Source organism: Aphelocoma coerulescens, chromosome 19 (genome assembly GCF_041296385.1).
Source record: "Aphelocoma coerulescens isolate FSJ_1873_10779 chromosome 19, UR_Acoe_1.0, whole genome shotgun sequence".
Lineage (NCBI taxonomy): Eukaryota > Metazoa > Chordata > Aves > Passeriformes > Corvidae > Aphelocoma > Aphelocoma coerulescens.
Genome location: NC_091032.1, coordinates 7299918 through 7318874, shown reverse-complemented (window position 1 = coordinate 7318874; position 18957 = coordinate 7299918). Strand labels below are relative to the sequence as shown.

Below are 18957 nucleotides of genomic sequence, written 5' to 3'. Positions count from 1 at the left end.
GGCGTCAGTGTGAGGGGTCTCTGTGAGGGGCCGCCCCACCGGCTCCCCCTCACTAAACGTGTCCCTCGCCTCTCGCCGTCCGCCCTCCCCTCGCCGTTCGCCCCCCCTCGCCCCCGGCCGCGGCCCCGGGCCCCTCTTCCGGCTTCCGGTGCCGGCGCTATAAGAGCCGCTTCCGCCTCAGGCCCGCGCCGGGATCGTGCTGCCGGTGCCGCCATGAACGCCCGCGGTGAGGGGGGGCCGGGGGGCGCCTGTTCGTGAGGGGGGCACAGCGGTATCTCAGCGATGGGGGGCGGTGTACCGGGGAAGGGAGATCGGGAGGGGGGGGATCTTGTCGATGGAGGTGGGGGGTGGGGGGGGGTGTCATCGTTACCTCAGCAGTGGGTCGGGGGAAGGAAATTACCGGGGTAGGGAGGGGGTTACCGGCCCTCACCGGGGCTACGGGTGGGGTATGTAGTGTGGGGGTGGGAGACTCGTGGTTACCTCAGCAATGGGGGGGGGGGGGAAATTACCGGGGGGAGCGGGGCGTTACCGGGACCTTACCGGAGCGACGGGCAGGGATAAGGTGCCCATTGTACGGAGGGGGCGGGAGCCTCACCGTTACCTCGGCGGTGGATGGGAGGGGGTGTGCGTGTGTTGCCGGGGGTGCGGGGCCGGCGGTGACCCTGTCCCGGTGTCCCGCAGGGCTGAGCACGGAGAAGGCCGTCGCCTTCAGCCGGCGGCTGCGGGCCGAGCCGCAGTTCCTGCTGGCCCAGAACGTGGCGACATGCAACGACCCGCTGGAGGTGTGCCTGCAGCGGCAGGTGGTGCAGGACACCGTGCAGGTGTTCCAGCACGCCGTGCCCGCCGAGGGCAAGCCCGTCACCAACCAAAAGAACTCCGGTAAGGGCGGCCGGGGCCGGCGTTTGGGGGCTGCCTCGTAACACTGATTGGTGTCCTGGGAGCGGCCGCTGCTCCGGAGCCCTTTGTCCGGGCTTTGGAGCAAGGTCGAATTCCTGCAGCATCCTCCTGAGTTAATAACACACTTGAGACTTGCAGCGTTTGCCTCTTTTCCCTTCTGCGTGGTGTAATTGAGATTTGTGCTTGCAGTGAAAGAGTTCAGAACTCCTTCAGAGCTTTTTGGTGTTGTAGAAGCCCAGCCAAAGGCTCGAGGCAGAACTGTGTCATGAATCTCGTGGTAAAAGAAATTGTTGTGCAGCTCTTGAGCACAGGCATTCCAGTTTAATTCGTGTTCCTTTGATCTCTCAGGGAGATGCTGGATTTTTTCCTGCCTCAACGCAATGCGTCTTCCTTTCATGAAGAAATACAACATTGAAGAGTTTGAGTTCAGCCAGTCCTATCTCTTTTTCTGGGATAAGGTACAGTCATGCAGGTTGTTGTAGGATTGCTTATGCAATCAGGTGTTAGTGTTGGGACAGAACTTCTTTTAGGCTGGATTGTTTTAACATGTATGAGAAGAAATTTCGAAAGTTCTTTAAAAACGTGTTTTAAATGCAGGTGGTTGAGCAAAGGGGGACTTTCAGCTTGAGAAGAAAGTTGCCAAGATGTTGGAATAGTTTTGGAATAGTAAAAGTGGTTTGTTTTGTTTTGTTTTTTTCCAAGAGTTCTGTATATTTCAGAAGTTACTTGTTGGAGGTTCAGGGGAAACATGACTGTAGCTGTGAGGTTTCAGTTGTGCTTGTGAACTGATGGGTGAGCTGTGTGCCTGCTTTTCCCCATAAGGGAAATCAAGCAAATCTAGTACTAGTTTGGGCCAGGCTTCATTGCATAACTTCTCTTTCACATTTCCTGTTCCCCTACCCTCAAGCTCTGTGCTAACTCACTCCTAAGTATTTGGTCTGTAACAAAGAATTTTATAGGGTAGCCCGTGGAATGCTAGAGGGGAAAATGAGGACTTCACCGGATAGGCAGAAAAGTGGCTTCATCTATTCTGTACTTGCAAAGAACTGAATACTCAGCAATTCATTAATGCATCAGACTTAAAAGGGTTGTTTTTTTTTTTAATCTGTGTGTTTCAGGTTGAGCGTTGTTACTACTTTTTAAATGCCTTTGTGGAAACAGCTCAGAAAAAGGAGCCAGTGGAAGGAAGACTGGTGCAGTTCCTGCTCTCCAACCCCACAAATGATGGTGGACAGTGGGATATGTTGGTTAACATTATTGGTGAGAGAACTCGTCATGAGGAGCCCTTCCTAAAATTGCAGCCTGGTTTGAGAAATGGGGAATGAAATAGAATAAGAAATGGAGTTTGAGACCTGGGATTTGGCTAAGGCACATGATGCCATTAACCCCTGTATTTTTTTTTTTTAATCAAAGACTTTTTTTTGGGCCATATTATAAATATTGGGCCTAAATCTTGTCAGGTATCACTTTTGCATATTCCTGCTGATGATAAAAGCTCAGAAGATCAACAAATAATTAGATAGCCCTGACTTTCCATTTAATAAAAGGGTTCAATCCCCTTTTTCTCCAGTCATCAACTCAATCTCATTTATTTATATCCATGTACATCATCTTTAGGGTGCATGGTAAGAAAAAAGCCACTGCTCGACCTGGGTGTGTCTGCAAAGCAGGAGCAAAACTACTTGGAACTGCAGCCTGAAGTTGGTATAAAGATCAGTGAGAGGGAATTGATGTGGAATGTGGCAGTGCTGGTCTTACAAAGCTCCAGCAGAAACGGGATCCTACAGCTGCTGGAGATACTTAATTACACGAGCACCTGCTTTCATTTGTGTTGTGAAACAATGTGACACCTTTGTAAATCAACAAGGCAATAATACAAATTTAGAATCACAAAAGGAGTTTGTTTCTTTGAAGCCTGGAGGTTCCTTTTTTCCTTATCCTATTGCTATAAATACTTAATCAGGGCAGAGATTCTGGCTGCTGCTGTTACATCCAGAGCCTTGCATGGTGAGATCTGTGAGTGGTACTGTAATGTAGGAAGCCACTGAGCTGCTGCTGGTGTTTTATAAATGTTGAGGAGGAAAGGAGACTGGGAAGTCAGTTTTAACCTTAGATAAACTACATGGAATGATTCATAGGAGGCCCAGTTCTTCAGAAGGTATTTCAGGAGATTAATTTTAAAGTAATCAAGTTTTTTTTTTTTTCCTGGTGAACAGGACTTCCTAAAGCACTAATTAATTCAGAACTTATAAGTGTTGAGTTAAATGATACTGAGTAGTCCAGGGATTCCACGTTCTGGGATCCCTGTGGAATGTGGATCAGAGGTCAAGATTCAGTCACAAATTAAAATGTAAACTTTGGGTACTTGTAACCTTTAAATAAGATCTTTTCCCATATAATCTCTGCACAAACCCAAACGCTTTATCTTTCACATGGATATGAGCAGAAGTAGAAGTATCTATTTTGTGAAAAAGCCAATTGTTAACCTTTAGTTTTATTTCTTTTAGAGAAGTATGGTGTTGTCCCCAAGAAATATTTCCCAGAGTCTCATACCACAGAGGCTACTAGAAGGATGAACGAGATCTTGAATCATAAGGTAAAATTGATTTAGATGATACAGCTTAGGGGAGGGGATGGGAATGAAACTGCTCCAAATGTTCCTAACCACCTTATCCTTATTGACCAAAGTGTTAAGTGCATCTCAGCAACTGAAATTTATTTACAAGCAGCCTAAAGTCTCAGCAAAGCCTGATGTTGATCTTGAAATGTGGAGCAGGAAGGTGAAATCATGGAAAATGTCCATTGTCAGGCTTCAGTAGCTTGAAAGTTCCTCTTGTGGTTTTAGTAGCAGTTATTCCTAATCCTCAGATGTCCAAGGAAGTTAATTCTTGACACGTGGCTGCTTAAATCTGTTTCTGCAAAACCAGCACATGGTGTCTAGGTGTCTTTTTCCACCCTTTCAGTATCTCATCTCCCTGTGTGCCAAGGTTTTTAGAGATGACTGCCAAATTTGGTGAAAAAGATGGAGAAAAAAATGTTTTTTAAAAACACTGCAAGTTAAAAATCAGCTTTCAGTATAGAAGTGCACAGCTTTGTCTGAAGGAAGGTGTTAACTCACTCCCTGAACTGCAGAAGTGAATTAGCCTGGGGAGGTGCTGGTGTAGGTAGCTAGATGAAAAAGGCAATTAAAACATTTTTTACCGTTTGCTATATTTTTTCCAGTTCATATGCTGCATGCTTAGGAAAAACTGCCTGCTGAAATCCACATTAAAAATGCAAAATATGTGGTGGAATGAGCTTGGACATATTAAATGTTGTTAATGTAGTTCTAATCCTGAACATGGCAAAGCAGCTGCTCCTGAGGGAGCCCCATCACTGTTCCTGGCCTTATGGATGGTGACACTAATGGGAAGCTGTGCATACAGTGGGGAAATGCCCCTTTCTTTTCATCAGCCAAGAGCTCAATTATGCATTAGAATTGCAAAATAAATGTGACAGGATGAGGAAAGTGTGTTCTGTGAGTCAGAGGTGCTGGTATGTGTGGATGTTGTGGCATCACTTACGGGACTGAGAGAAATCAAACCTTAAGAGCTTAATGGCTGCAAGCCTCACATCAGTGGTTGAAAATGGTAATTGAATTGTGACTATTTGTTAATTTTTTGGTGATATTTTACTTTAGCAGCATTGAATTATCTTGTTATTTTTTAATGAATCAATCTTTAACGAAGCTTCTGAAAGGTATTTTTATTTTGAAAACACGGTATGAAGAGTTAAACAGGTGTTTGAAACAACCAGATAGGAAGTCCTGAAACTGATCAGGTGACACCTTTCATACCCTTTATAACAAAGTGACTTTCTCTTTAAACAGATGAGAGAATACTGTTTGAGGCTAAGAAATATGGTGGAAAGTGGAGGAAGCAAAGGAGAACTTTGTGCTGCCATGGACATGATGATAGAAGAGGTAAATAAACTGGTGTGACTTGAATCTTGGAACACAGGGCTAGAATGGATGAGATTTTTTTACTTTTGTTCTGTAGTACTGGATCAGCCAAAACAAGTGCCTCTTGTTGCTTAAGAAAGTGGGCTTGGAGCTGTTCAAGTGAATTTGTTTTGCAGTGGCTTGTTGCTTACATCATTCTGAGTTTTTCTAATCCTTCCAGACAAATATTTTGGATCCATAGATTTTGGAATGATGATATTTTACAGACATCTGCCCCTTGCTCTAGGAAAAGCAGCATTTTGGCTCTTGAGAGATCAAAACAGTGGCCTGTCAGGCTCTTACAAAAAACAGGAAAGGTTGAAATTTGCATCCTGATGGCTTTGAAGGCAAATATTGCAGCACAAGTGTTGTGCAAGGATTCCCCACAAGAGAGCAGAAAAGAACCACGAAAGGGAGGTGTCTGCACAAGGCTGAGTCCAGCTGAGGTGTGATCCTGGAGGGCAGCAGAGGAATGAATTGCAGCATGGTTTTGGCTGTGACTTGACTCCATCACTGTCAGTGTGTCTGTACTGCCTGAACCTCCTCCTGCTCACACAAACCCTCATCATTTTTCTCATTCTGTGCTGCTCACACTTGATTCTTAAACTGCCAAAAATAACTTAACCTTGAGGCTGTTTTAGTGTGACCGAGTGCATGCACTTTAAACAAAAATGTATTTAATTTATTTCTCAAAGATACAATGCCAAGTGACCCAGTGGCTAAATGTATGTTTTTAGATGAGTCAAGAAATCAAATGTTTTGCTGGTGTGTGTTAGTTTTTTTGCAATACAGTGAACATCACTGTTAGGCAGAACCTACCATGGGCTATCTCTGTAATGTTTTAGGCAGTTCCATATCGATTAATGTGTTAGTTTTGGAAATTAATCTTTGCACTTCCTGTAAAATTCTGTAGCTTCTTTTTATCTAATTTTAAGGTTAAGTTAAAAGAATAAAACTGATTCGTGTTCCTTGGGTTTCATCAAAACTGTTGTGAAATTTCATGCCTTAAGAATGCTGTGCTTTGAGCCTACCCCAGAAAGTTGCCAATGAGCACTTAGTTCAAAGGTGAATTAGTGTAACTTACATGCAGTGTGTGTCCAAAAGCCCTTGGGGGATTCTACAGCAGACATCAAAAGCTTCCTAGAGATGGTCATTCTTAGGGCAGTGACACACAGTTCACTGCTAAATGTTTCTTCATTTGTGTAGAGCCTTTTGCCCTCTGACAAAGAGATCCTGGAACTGACATGAAAGGTTCTTAACTGATTGCAGTTTGTTCTGTAAAAGGCTGTGCTTAACTCTCTGATGTTAACACAGCAGTTTTCTCCTGCAGCAGTGGAGGTGGTTTGCATGTGCTCAGATGTGTACAAGTGGTCTTGTCTCTGTTTTTGTGGCAAAGCAGAGCTTGGTTTTGTTCTGGGAGGTTCTATTTGCATAGCAAATCTTGGTTTGCTCCTGCTGGGAGCAGCACTTGAGCTGAAACGGGGTGGTTGTCTTGGAACACAGGATTAAATATTCACTCCAGAACTGCATAAACATTCTTATCAAACCAGTGCACAGCAGGTCAGAAGTTGCAATCAGTGCAGTTCATGCAATAGAATTTTTCTTCCTTTGCTGTTCTCCTTTGTGGACTCTTCCTTATCAGGAGTGTCCTCCTTTTCCCCTCCTCATTCATTTTGGGGTTTATTACAAGCCACTATATCTTTGCTTTATCTTGGTTCTAGCTGTTTCTAGGGCAGTGTAAGTCATCTTTTAGTTTAAATATGCTTATTTTATTTATTGCTAGAGGAAGCTTGTGAGATACGAAGAGTGCCTATGTTGGGTGTGGTAGCAAAACAATTGAGGGAGGCCATTCTAGGCTCCAGTGCCTCTGTTCACTGGAGACTTCTGTCTCCGTCATTTTCCTTCCTCTGGCTGGAGCCCATTTGGTTGCTGCTCTCCTTTTAGGCATTTTTCTTGCTTATTTTGTGGTCATGGCCTCATCTCTCAGCTCTTGCAGTTATCTGAGATAATGTGGGTGTAGCCAGAGCAAATGGTACCTTTTGTGCAGTCTGTGCAAAATTAAATATTTATAGTAGTTCAGGGGTTTACATTTGCTCTTTACCATATTTATTGAGAAATGTGTGAGTTTCTGCAGTAGAAGCCTTATGCCCACACCCTTGTTTCAACCTGTAATTAATCTTTTCAATTGTTTTCTTAAATTGCTTGGAGCAAGAACACCTTTATTTAGCAGGAGCATTGCACTCCTTTTGCTGTCAGCACAAAGAGCACATTAACATAAAGCCAGCTCTTATGGAACCTTAGGGTCAGCTCCACAGAAAGAGTTAAATCAGCTTTGGAAGAGGTATTGTGTCTACTCTGCTATGTAAGTGTGAAGACTGCCAGGCTGGGAAAGCTGGCACAGCCCACAGGAGCTGGATCCCAGTGCAGAAGGTGCAGCTGAGATTTGACTCCTTCTCCTCTTATTTTCAATAACCTGATAGTTCCTTGCAAGGAAGAGACTCGTCTTGTGCTCAGGACATGGACAGAGCTGAAGATCAGTGTCAGCTGAAATAAAACAGATTCAAACCTGTTTAACTGTGATTAAATTCCCTGTCCCCAGAGTACCTGTGGCAGGTCCTGCTCAGTATCTCTAAAGACACTCATCTGGTTACACTGCCAGCGTTGGCACATTTTCTCATAAGCCCTGTGAGAAAGTACAGTAATGGTTCTGAAGTGCAGGTTTATATTCTGATTTACAGGGAGGATGATGAATTGAAAACTGGTCAACTTTTTGTGCTAAAAATCCAAAGATAGCTGCCAGCTGCAAAAGATGTCACAGGCAGCAGGCAGGGAGCTGGAATTAAATTGTGTAACCTGCCAGCTCAGCCCTAAACAGAGATACTGTTAAATGCATTGAAACAGATGAGGAGATTATTCTGGGCTTTTGAAAAGAAGCAAAGGCCCATCTTTGAAATCCAAATGAACATTACAGTAAAAAATGAATTTAGTACAGGGGAAACACCAGGATAAAATGCCCATGTTAATAGGTCTGGTTTGTCTCTGCATGGGGCAGACCACCTGGTGGAACAGGTGATGCTGAATGATTTTGAGAATCAATTTGATAAAGTTTCTTTGGCAGTGTTGGAGGAGCTTCAGAATTACTTATGAAATGTTGTAATGAGGCTGGGGAGTGTCCTGGTTTTTGCTTTGGGCTGCTGCATTCCTAGGATAACCTGGAATTTGTAAGCTTCTCTTTTGCCTGGTGGTTTACCTGAGAACATGGAGTGTGAAAGTGGGGAGGGAAGCTCTGTTGATTTTCCTGAGGCCTTTCAGACTGGTTTTGAACTGCTGAAACACCCAGATTTCACGAGCTGAATGCAGATAATTGATGTTTGTGTTTATTCATGTGTTCAAAGGTGCCCGTTAAGGTCCCGTTTCTCCAGCTGATTCTCACATGGAGAAATCCATTGTCCAGTGGCATTGCTGTGGTAGGAGAGGCACACCTGCATGTTCCAGCAGGCTCACAGCTCTTTGCTTCTCTGGGCAGGTATTCAGAATAGTGAGCACTTGCCTGGGCAGCCCTCCAGAGACTTTCTGTTGGGAGTTCCGGGATAAGGAGAAGAACTACCACAAATACGGCCCCATGACCCCGGTGCAGTTCTACAACGAGCATGTGAAGCCTTACTTCAACATGGAGGACAAGGTTGGCGATGCTGAAAGCTTTCCAAGGCCTTTTTTTTGCTGCTAAACCACTTATTTTCCACTGTTGCCAGTGTCTGTTCCCCCTGTAGCTGCAGTACATGGGATGGACACTGCTTGCCCAAGTCAGAGTCAGCCCTGTGTTTATTCTCCCTGTTGTGCTGTTTGTGCTCTACCCTTCAGTTATCTGGGATCTTGTGTTGCAGTCCCCAAGGGTTTTGTAATGATAAAATTTGCAATGATCTAATCAGTTGTAATATGTCATAAGGCAGACATTTGAGAAGGAATAACATGCAGAGAGCTGCTCTGCCACAGTTACGAGGCGAACTTGTGAAACAAAACAAAAAAATCCCAACAAACACAACCTTAAAAAACCTCTTATTTCAGCCAAGTGGCTTGTTGGCTAATGGGGCAGACAGCTGGCTGGGACAAAAGCCATTCCCTGAAATCCTTCTAGATTCACTCCTCAAAAATTTCAGTTATGTTGCACCTTACTTTATGGCATCTTGGTTTTTGGCAGATTTGTCTAGTGAATGATCCTAGACCCCAGAATCCCTACAACAGGCTCTACACAGTGGAGTACCTGGGCAACATGGCTGGAGGGAGGAAAACTCTCTACAACAACCAGCCCGTGGAGGTCTTGAAGAAATTGGCTGCAGCATCTATTAAGGATGGCGAGGTGGGTTTGGCTTCTCTTTGTGGATGGCACAGTGCAGCTCATGCCATGTAAAATTCCTGGGATTTGGCCCAGACATGACCCTTCCTTCTCTTTGCAGGCTGTGTGGTTTGGCTGTGATGTGGCAAAGCACTTCTATGGCAAGTTGGGAATCAATGACCTGAATATGTGAGTAGAGAATCAAACCAGAATGTCATTTGGGATGCTCAGTGAGGACATGAACAGTCCTTTAGCTGTTCAAAGAACTTATTTGTACATACTTTGGATTATATATCCCAAAAGAGTATATTTAAGTAATTCAGCAGCAGCAGAATTTCTATTTTGCTTGTTAGTTTAATGTGAATCCTTTAAAGATGCACTATGAGTGGTTGTTAAATATTCTTATTTATTTAAATGTCTAATATATGGTGAGAGAAACTCCTAAAGGGATCAGTTTTTGCATTTATTCTGACATTAAAATTGGCTGAACTTGTATGCCAGTGCACTGTCCTGGCACAGGGCAGTCTCCTGATTCCCTGACTTAGTCAGAGCTCCCCCTGCATCCTTTCTCATGTAGCTTATTTGTCTGCTAGATTTAATCATGAGCTGGTGTTTGGTGTCTCCATCAAGAACATGAACAAAGCAGAACGATTGATCTTTGGAGAATCCCTGATGACCCATGCCATGGTCCTGACAGCTGTCACTGAGAAGGTAGAGTCTCCCTCCTGGAGTTCTTATGCTGGCAGGGATGTGTTGGAATATCCTGGCAGCTTCTTTGTGTCCTGGGTTCACTCACACTTTGCCCCAACCCCCTGGTGCACAAGGCCTGGTTGTTTATTCCCTTTGTGGTTTTTGTGTCTGAGTGTTCAGAACTATAAATACTTAACAAGGAGGGAAGACTTTTAGATGTGTCAAAGGACTTCTTTCCTTTTACCCACAAACTTTTATTGGACAACCACTGCATGGTTAGTCCAGTCTGGTTTAGAGCCTGCAGCTCCTGTTAAAATGCTGGTAGGAGGCACTTTGCAGCAGGGTTAACCTCCTGCAGCTCCCTGGCACATGATCTCTGGCCTCTAATTAGGGAAGGGAAATGGTGTCCAACATAGCTCTGTGGCAAACAGCAGGATGAGATGAATCCACAGCTAGATCTGCTCCTGGCACCATAACAAAGCACATAATAAAGCAAAATGAACCATGTTAAAACTTACAGTCAGGGTTATCTGCAAAGCTGATGTTTCATTTCTTTCCAGAAGTTGTCAATATTAAAGTTTCTTTGAAGTGATCTCTTCCTGTCCAGCTTGACCTTGGCTTGAGAAGTAACAGCTTGCACAGCACTGAGCAAGTTTGCCTGAGCTGTGGTGTTTTGAGTCTTGAGATGGAACTGCTGGGTCATAAGAATGTTCCAAGTTACTTTTTACAACTCAATATAATTTTTTCCTGTTTTCTGCATTCTGAGCTCTTAACACCTCCATTGTGTATTGGATGGCACAAACACTTCTCTAAATAACTGCAAAAACAAGGAAAACTTCGTAGTTGGTACTTCTTAAAAACCTTAATCTGAAGGGGCTTTGAGAAACTGAGTTGTAAAATGTAATATTTTGGATTTACTTACTTTTTTATAAAAAGCCTTTGAAGATTTAAAAAAATCCTATTACAATTTTACAGCATCAGAAATTGATGTGGATTAAATGCACCTTTTGGTTAAACAGTTATTGTACATGAATGGGTTCTTCCCAATTTCTCTCTGAGAGCATCCAGAGTTCACATCCTTGGTCTGAGAGTTCTCGAGTGTCTCATCATAAAGACTGTTCTCTCTTTTCAAGGGAGAATAGAAGCATTACAATATTCCATTGAGTATTAAAAATAGATTTATGGGGTGTTTTTCAGGTTAGATTTTGTATTAAAATATTTTAATGGCACAGCACCAAATGTGGAGCTGTGGCCTTCATCTAGATTCTTCAAGAGTTTGCACTTGCTCTTACTAATGCTGTTCTGAATTCTGAGAGTTCCTTGTTCCTTTCCTCTGATTTTCAGTTTAGGCAAGTTGTGCATCCTGTATTTAATTTCCCCCATGCCCTGATGGGGGATAGGGACAGCAGCTTAAATTCTGTGAGTCAGTTAAGTCCAAACTAGAATTTAAATAAATTTCAGTTTCCTGATAAAATAAATCTTGATTGCAGGCTCTCTTCTTGACCACATTTCCTCATATTTTATCTAAGTAAGTAGATGAGTATTTTAGAAAATGGCCTTTCTCCAGCCATTAACAAGAAGCCATTGGGATTCTCAGGAGTGGAGCTCTGTGTTTTCCTGGTGCTGGGTTTGGGTGTGGAAGGGGTTGGCTGCTCAGGTGTGGCCTCTCCTTCACTGCTGAATGTCATGGGCTTGTTTTGTAACAGGATGGGCAAGAAGATGCATTCGAAAAATGGAGAGTGGAAAATTCGTGGGGTGAAGACCGTGGCAATAAAGGTAATTTATAGTCCTGGGAACAGAAAGCTGAATGTTTGGAAATAAGGATGTGGAAGGGACAATCCAATAACCAAACTGGTTTGACTACAGGAGGCATGGGAAGATACCAACAGACTTTATCAAAAGCTCGTATTTTATCAAAGCTTAATTCCTTCATTATCAATTTTTGTTAAAGTTGTTCAGTTTATTACAGGGAAGTTGCTGATACTCTTAAGCCTTGATATCAGTTTGCTGTTGATCCCAAGTAAATTCCCAGCCATTATCCCTGCCAAAAACCCCAGCAGCTGCAGGAGTTTGCAGCTGCTGTGACAGGCAGGGACACAAAATCCAGTCCTTACTGTGCTTCTGCTTGTGCTGGGGCTTCTCCATGAACTTGTTTTCCTGTAGCTGCTGCCCTGTTGGGACACTTTGGGAAGGCTCTGGGGGCTGTGCCAGGGCCCTGTGCCAGCCTGGTGTGGCACCTGGCAGGAGTGTGGACACAGCCCTGAGTCACAGCTCGGAGCTGGTTTAGGAAATTGCTTCCAGTTGCTTCCCTGCTCATGGAAACTGGGAATGACCACAGGGTGCTTCTCTGCTGGTCTGAGGGGCAGCTCTGAGCTCCCCAGCCCTTGGTGAGTGGGGCTGGTGGTGTCAGAGCATCCCTGCTTTGCCCTGCCAAGGTCAGGCAGCTTTTCCTACATGGAGTGGAGAGGAACTCCAGGATTTTTGTCATCTCCTGAGTGAGACAGGCAGGATGTGGGCTCAGCTGTGGCACACCCTCAGTGGTGAGTGTGCCAGGCCAGACTCTGTGTCCCAGGGAATAACAGTCATTGCTGGCCACATTTTTCTGCTGCACAGTAATCCCAAATGTTGTGCTTGTAAGATTTGGTGTGGCAGAACTTTCCCAGGATGTCTTGGTTTTCTTCTGGGAATAGACTATTTTTGGAGAACTGTTTTAGGATGTGGTCTTATTTAAAAGCTGTTTGAAAGCATGAACAACTCAGAGGAAAACAGAATATTCTTGGAAAAGTGTCTTAATTTATGTTGTGGCCTCTTGGTCATGCAGTAGTTTCTGTTCTGAGTTAACTGTATCCATTTGCAGCAAAGTATTCTAATAAAAATCTTCAGTCTTGGCAAAACAATGAAACTGTTGATGCTCAAGGCTCAGCAATATGACAGTAGTAAAATGTTCTTTGGACTATTGGATTAAGTAAAGAAGCCAAATCAATGCTGAGGTAACATCAAAAGCACAGGGCAGCAGCTGAACCCTGACACTGCTGCAAGTGATGCTTGTTGGGCTGGGACTGAGCTGTGGCTGCAGCACCCAAATGCACACTCACTTTTCAAGAATGAGTTCTAGAGCCATGTGAGAGGAGCTGGTTGTTCTTTTGAAATATAAAGGGACCCCAGAGTGACTTGAATAACCCTGCCCTACCTTGTCCCCATGCCATCTGTGTGGACTTTGCAGGGTGAGTCACTGTCCCTTATCTGCTTTGTACCAGGGGACATCCCACTCTCTGGGAACTCCTGCTCCCTGACTATACTTGTTTTGCTCAGGGAGTTCCCTGGAAAAGTGCCTTGACAGAAAATCCCATCAGAAGTAGGAAGCTTGACTCTATTTCAGACTGCTTTTTTTTTTTTAGGGAGGTGAATCCCTGAATGATTTTCTTGTGTATGACCAAACAAGCTGCTCTGGAGCAAAAGGCAAATTGGGCATGTCCTCCAGAGCTCCTGCCAACCACTAGAAGAGGTAGCTGAGAGTCACAGAATCATTTAGGGTGGAAAAGCCCTTTTAAGGTCCAGAAGAGTCCAGCTGTTCACCCAGCACTGCCAAGTCCCCACTGACCCATGTCCCCAAATGTCACATCTACACATCATTTAAATCTCTTCAGGGACTGTGACTCAGCTTGATGGGGTTTCTTCTCCTTCCTGCCCTGATTTTTCACTCTTCAGTAGTAGCTGGTGTAGGAGGGTGAGGACTCAAGAGTTTGTGTGAGCTGTCTTGCTGTGCCAATGAGGCTGTGTCTCACTGTGATAAGATTTTTATCTTATCTGCCTTGTTAAGGAATTGAGAAGCTGTGCTTGGGCAAGTCCAGCACAAGAAACCAGAGTCCACATCAGTGAGGAGTCAGCCAAGAATGATGCTAAACTTGGCACATCCCAGCTGAGGCCCAGTTGGGTGTGGGGGATACGAGTAAGCCCCAACTCCCAGGATTTCTTGGACAGGGTGATCAAGGGTCCAGCCTGCAACAAAACACCAGGGACTGGTCTTGAGTCTTCAAAAAATGAGCAAACAAATTTGGGGTGGAAAGAACTGAGTGTTTTTGTGTGGGGTTCCCTGTTGTTCCAAGTACAGTCCAAGGTGCCAGGTGCCACCTGTTTCCCCTGACTGGAATGGTGCAAGACTGGAAAGACTGGCACTCCTGGTGTTGGAATTACGGGATGGAATCAGTTATATGTTCACACTGCAGAGTAGGCAGAACTGAAATCTTGTGGTAGTGCTTGTCCTGGAGAAAGGGAACCCCTGTGAACCAGCCCAGCTTTGTCTTGCCTAAATATTTAGTAATTACTTTTGTATCTGTTGTATGAGTGTTTCTGGAACCCTGTGTGTTTTTGCTTGAGGAATGAACACAGCTGCTGACAAACATTGCTTGTATTCTGAGGTAAAAAAGTTACTTCCTAGTCAAATATTTCCTTTCTGTTTTATTGGCACTTTTTCAGCCACACAGGCAAGTTTAATTATTCTGAGTACTCTTTTGTTCTGGAGACACACAGGACATTACTACCTAACTTTGACCCCAGCTTATCCCATCAGATATCTTTTTTTAAAAGCAAGGAAGAGGGAAATACTAAATCACACTGTGGAGAGGGGTCCATCTGCTTGTTTTGGCATGAAAAGAGCTTTTTTAGGATACATCTCCAGCTAGAAGTCAGCTCCCTTTGGGCTTTTCATCTCTTGTATTGGCTGTTGCTGTCCTGCAGGAAGGCATTTCAAGGATTTGAAATGTAGGCACCCAGAGTCTGTGTGTGCATCTCTCTTCCCAAAAGTGCCCCGTGACAGAGGCACTGTTATTTGCTCTCGCCAGGAGCTACAGCACAGGCACAGTGTGCCTTCTCCAAGGCCCTTTGGGGACGTTCAGGGGCATCCCAGGTGTCTGTAGGATGTGTTTGTATGGGTCTGCACTGGCCAGGCCTCCCCAAAGAGTGACCTGAGCTATTTGCATGTTCTGGAGTCGTGCTCGGAGCTTCCTCCTCGCTCAGACGCTGCGATCCCAATCGGCTCCGAGGGACAGGATGTCAGAGGCAGAGTTCATTAATCCTCTCAGGGTGCAATTACTTGTTGGCTCTTGGGAGTGGGAGGTTTTTGTGTGTCCCAAGAACTCATATCCTGAAGAGAGGATAATCAAGGCAGCTCCCTTTGGCAGTGTTTCCAAAATGGCTTCTAGCTCAGGTTACAGTTGATAGGGGTTTTAATTTATGGGATTATCTGATCTCTTGCTTTAGAAACAAGATGGTGGAGATAGATGCATTTATTGTCCATACTCTGGACATTTTCTTGTTTCATTTGATTGTGTGATGATACTGTATAAGGAAGGGCACGAGGAACTTTATTACATTAAGGCTTCTCATCTCTCTCCTAAATGCTTCCTTTCTCCCAGCCACTCTTCTTCCCAGTTCACCTGGAATAGCTTGTTTCCAATGGCAGCTCTCTGCTAAAACCTCTGAAGTGATTTCCCTCACTCCCAGTTCAAAGGGTGTTCACTGTCATTTTCATATTCAGGGAGAAAATTAAGATTTGATTCAGCCTAAGTGTGATTTAAATGGCTTTGAGGAAAGCAGTGGCTGCCTCTTACTGCAAAAACTAAACCAAGAAAATTTTCTTAGAACATGTTGATATTCACCTGGAAAATTCTAAAGCCTCAAATAGATTCAGATAATTTTACATGCTGCCTTAGAAGCCTGGAAGGCTTTGTAATTCCCTTGAGTATTGTCAGTGCCCATTTTAACAGAGCAAACATAAATTATGATATTGTTTTTCCTGGTGGGCTTCTTGCTTGACCTTTCACTGCACACAAAGTACATCCTGTATGTCAACTTCCTCCAGATATTTTTTGTGTGTTTTGAGAGATAACCAGCATGACCAGCCCCTGTTTAATGCATCATTCATAGGTGAGAGTTGTCTGTGGCTGTTTCTCTGCAGTGGCTCAGTGCTGTGATGCTCTGTGTCCCCCCAGGTTACCTGATCATGACGGATGACTGGTTCTCCGAGTACGTGTACGAGGTGGTGGTGGACAAGAAGCACGTGCCCGAGGAGATCCTGGCCGTGATGCAGCAGGAGCCGATTGTTCTGCCAGCCTGGGACCCCATGGGGGCTTTGGCCAAGTGAAGCACAGAGCATTTGCCTCCTCGTGGTCATCAGAAGTAGCTGCAATAGAGAATTCCAGTGGTCGGAAGCCATAGCCAAACGAGAACGTGACCGAGCCCTCGGCCTGGTCCCTATTCCTGAAATGTAAGTTAAGGATCCTTGGGAAATAGCGCTTTACTGATCCAAGCTCCCAGACAGGCTGCTCCAAAACTCAAAAGGGAAAAGGAAAAAAAAAAAAACCCTCAGAATGAAAGCAGATGATAAGTGCTGTCAATGGCAGTTTGATTTTACCTTAAATTTTTAATGCAAATCAGCGTAGTAATGTAGTAAAATTATTTTGAACAGTGTTTTTTCCCTAGAAAAAAAATGGGCATTAAAGGCCCTTTAGAATTAATAGTTAGGTGACTGTTCAGAGTAAACATATTGAGATAATTAACCAGTTATGGTCTGACTTGTCCTATAAAAGAACTCCCCAAAAATATTTTATATATTCACATTTTTAGTTTTGCTGAAATTTGGAGGGGACATATTAATTGAAACCGCTAAAAATGACCTTTAGAAAATTTTCTCTTCCAGCAGAATTGGGGAAGGGGAACTGTTTCCCTGAGGTCTCCAGTTCCATTTGGTTTTATTCTTCCATTATTGAGCTGGGACTGGATAACCCCCCCAAGAGCCAGTGCTATGTCTGTGTGCACAGGAGCGCTATTTTTCAGTTACTTTAGCAAGAACAACCATAAATATGTTCACAGGTGGAGTTAGTGTCATGCTCAACAGAAAAACCAATGTTTTAATTGCTGCATTTTATTTGGTTGTTTTAAAAAACAAGATGGTGCTATGAAGCTTTTGAATAAACACTTTCTAAAGTGACTGGGACAGTTCTGGTTTCCTTTTCTAAAGAGGTGCATGGAGCTGATGGGATGGGAAGATGTTGGTGACCTGCAATGAGGGTGCACAGACCTTTAACAACAAGTGACAGAAATGTCAGAAATGGCTCTGCTGGAGCTGATCCTCCTTTGGCCAGGGGGATGGACCAGCTCATCCTTCAGGGACCCTCTTGAGGTCTCATGCACAGTCTCCACTTCATGCTGTCACTTGAATGAAGGCAAGCAAACAGTTCTTGTACTCCCTGGTGGCTCTGACACGGAGCCAGATCTCTTGGAAAGTTGTGCTATGCACAATATTTTCTTTATGACTAATGCATGTGTTGTTTTGGGGGCTTTTTCCTCTTCCAAAAGGTCAGTAGTTTTAGTCCTTCAGGATCTTTCTACTTACAACTTTAACACCAGGTCTTCTGTTTCCTCTGTGCTATCTGAGTGTGATAGCAGCCAAGGAGAATTGACTTTTTCTCTTGAGTTTTTTTGACATTTTTCTTGCTGGTGGTAGTGCTGATGAGGATTAAGTTTGATAAAACTGATTCCAAGCCACTTTTTGTTAGTTTCAGTACATTAAAGCATTGTCCAGCCCGTGCTTATCTCCCCAGTTCTTGCCCAGATATTCCCCTGTGCACTTTATACAACAGTACTGTGGTTTTTTTCCTTTCCTTCAAATAAGCACAGAAAATCCACGTGGCTGAAACACACTATGGGGAATGAAGCCAATCTGGCAGCAACACTTCTGCCTTAATGCCCTGCAATTTTATAAATTCTTTCCAAGGTGGAATTGGGAAGGGGAGGGGGAACGCAGATTTCAAGGTGGGAGCTGTGGTTTTCCCACTGTGAGGACTCTGGGGGCAGTTGAACAAAGTGTTCTGAGGTTTGTGCTGGTGCCATGAAGTCAAGGATATTCCTCTGCCTGTGGGAGAACAGCCATGGAAACACTGGTAAGGATTGGTTGTTATCCATAAACCAGACCCTCACATCGTCCAGGTAGGTGGGGTTGTTTTTAACCTGTACTTTGAAATGTGGGTAAAATCAGTGGATAAAAGGATTCCCCATGAACAGCTCCTGCTGATGTGACTTTTACTGGGTCACTCTGCCCTTTTGTCCCCAGGGGAGGACTCACTGATGAGATCAGCAGCCCTCAGATAAGGCTGGAGACAGCTGAGGGATGATTGAGCTGCCATGTGCTTCCTCCAGAGCCTGAGGAAGTTCTCAGGGTCCTGTGCAGCACAAGAAGATCCAAGAAGAGCCTCAGTCTCTTCCCAGGTGTGTGGGAGACACTTCACAGCCAGGGACTGTTCCCAATGAATTGTTCCAGCACTTCTGCAGAGTGTGTGATGGAGGAACAGGCCACTTAACCCCTGTCAGTTTGCAGGAAATGGTTCAGAGATGATAAAAAAAACCTCTTTCCAAGGGATGGAGTGGGAATAAGCCTGGCTTGCTGCAGGTTGTCACTCAGCAAAGAAAGCTCCATGTCTTATGAACTGTAAATCCAGACTGCAAAATAATTAACATACAACTGCTAAAAAGATGCTTTGGTTAGAATAAAAAACCAGTTTGTGCCCAGTGTATTTCAATGTTGATTTCTCCCTTAGTTTATATCTATATCTATAGATATATATCCTTTACAAAGCCTTAACCTTTAGATTGCTGAGGAACCAGCTGACTAATAGTTTCCTTTTCCAGTTTGTCAACAAAACTGTAGCTTTCATGTGAGAATTCAAAGCCAGAGTTCCCCTGACAGGTGGCAAATATTGACAGATAATGTTATGAAAGTCAACTCTCTCCAATTCAATCAAATGGCAGAAAATAACAACAATTCCTAGTGAAGAAGCTGAGGAGAGGTTACGTGTAGTGGTGGTTTGTGGGTTCTAGGAATCAGATTTCTCCACTGGAATGTGCTCTTAAAACAGTTGTAGTGGAAATAACAAAACCTCTCCAAAACTCATCCAACTCCCAGATGTGCATCCCAGCAGTGTCGGTGTGGAAAATAGCAGGGAAAGGCAATCAGAAATTCTTTTATCCCAAAGCCAAATGTAATAGCTTCTAAATGCAGTCG

At 44.1% G+C, this 18957-nt stretch overlaps 1 protein-coding gene across 1 annotated transcript; it reads left to right on the top strand.

Annotated features, from left to right (window-relative positions):
- The first annotated feature begins 137 nt into the window (after nucleotides 1-137).
- On the top strand, nucleotides 138-16887 carry BLMH (bleomycin hydrolase). Its single transcript, XM_069033305.1, has 12 exons — nucleotides 138-226; nucleotides 682-879; nucleotides 1246-1355; nucleotides 2016-2157; nucleotides 3405-3493; nucleotides 4766-4858; nucleotides 8403-8558; nucleotides 9075-9233; nucleotides 9331-9398; nucleotides 9803-9920; nucleotides 11606-11675; nucleotides 15890-16887. The coding sequence occupies exons 1-12, from the start codon at nucleotides 214-216 to the stop codon at nucleotides 16039-16041; spliced, it is 1368 nt and encodes a 455-aa protein (XP_068889406.1). The 5' UTR covers nucleotides 138-213; the 3' UTR covers nucleotides 16042-16887.
- The last annotated feature ends 2070 nt before the right edge of the window (nucleotides 16888-18957 follow it).

Bases quoted from the DNA above. Each gene is read 5' to 3' on its own strand.
- BLMH (XM_069033305.1), top strand. The intron at 880-1,245 runs GTAAGGGCGGCC...TTGATCTCTCAG, and splicing joins CACCAACCAAAAGAACTCCG to GGAGATGCTGGATTTTTTCC. The intron at 4,859-8,402 runs GTAAATAAACTG...TTCTCTGGGCAG, and splicing joins TGGACATGATGATAGAAGAG to GTATTCAGAATAGTGAGCAC.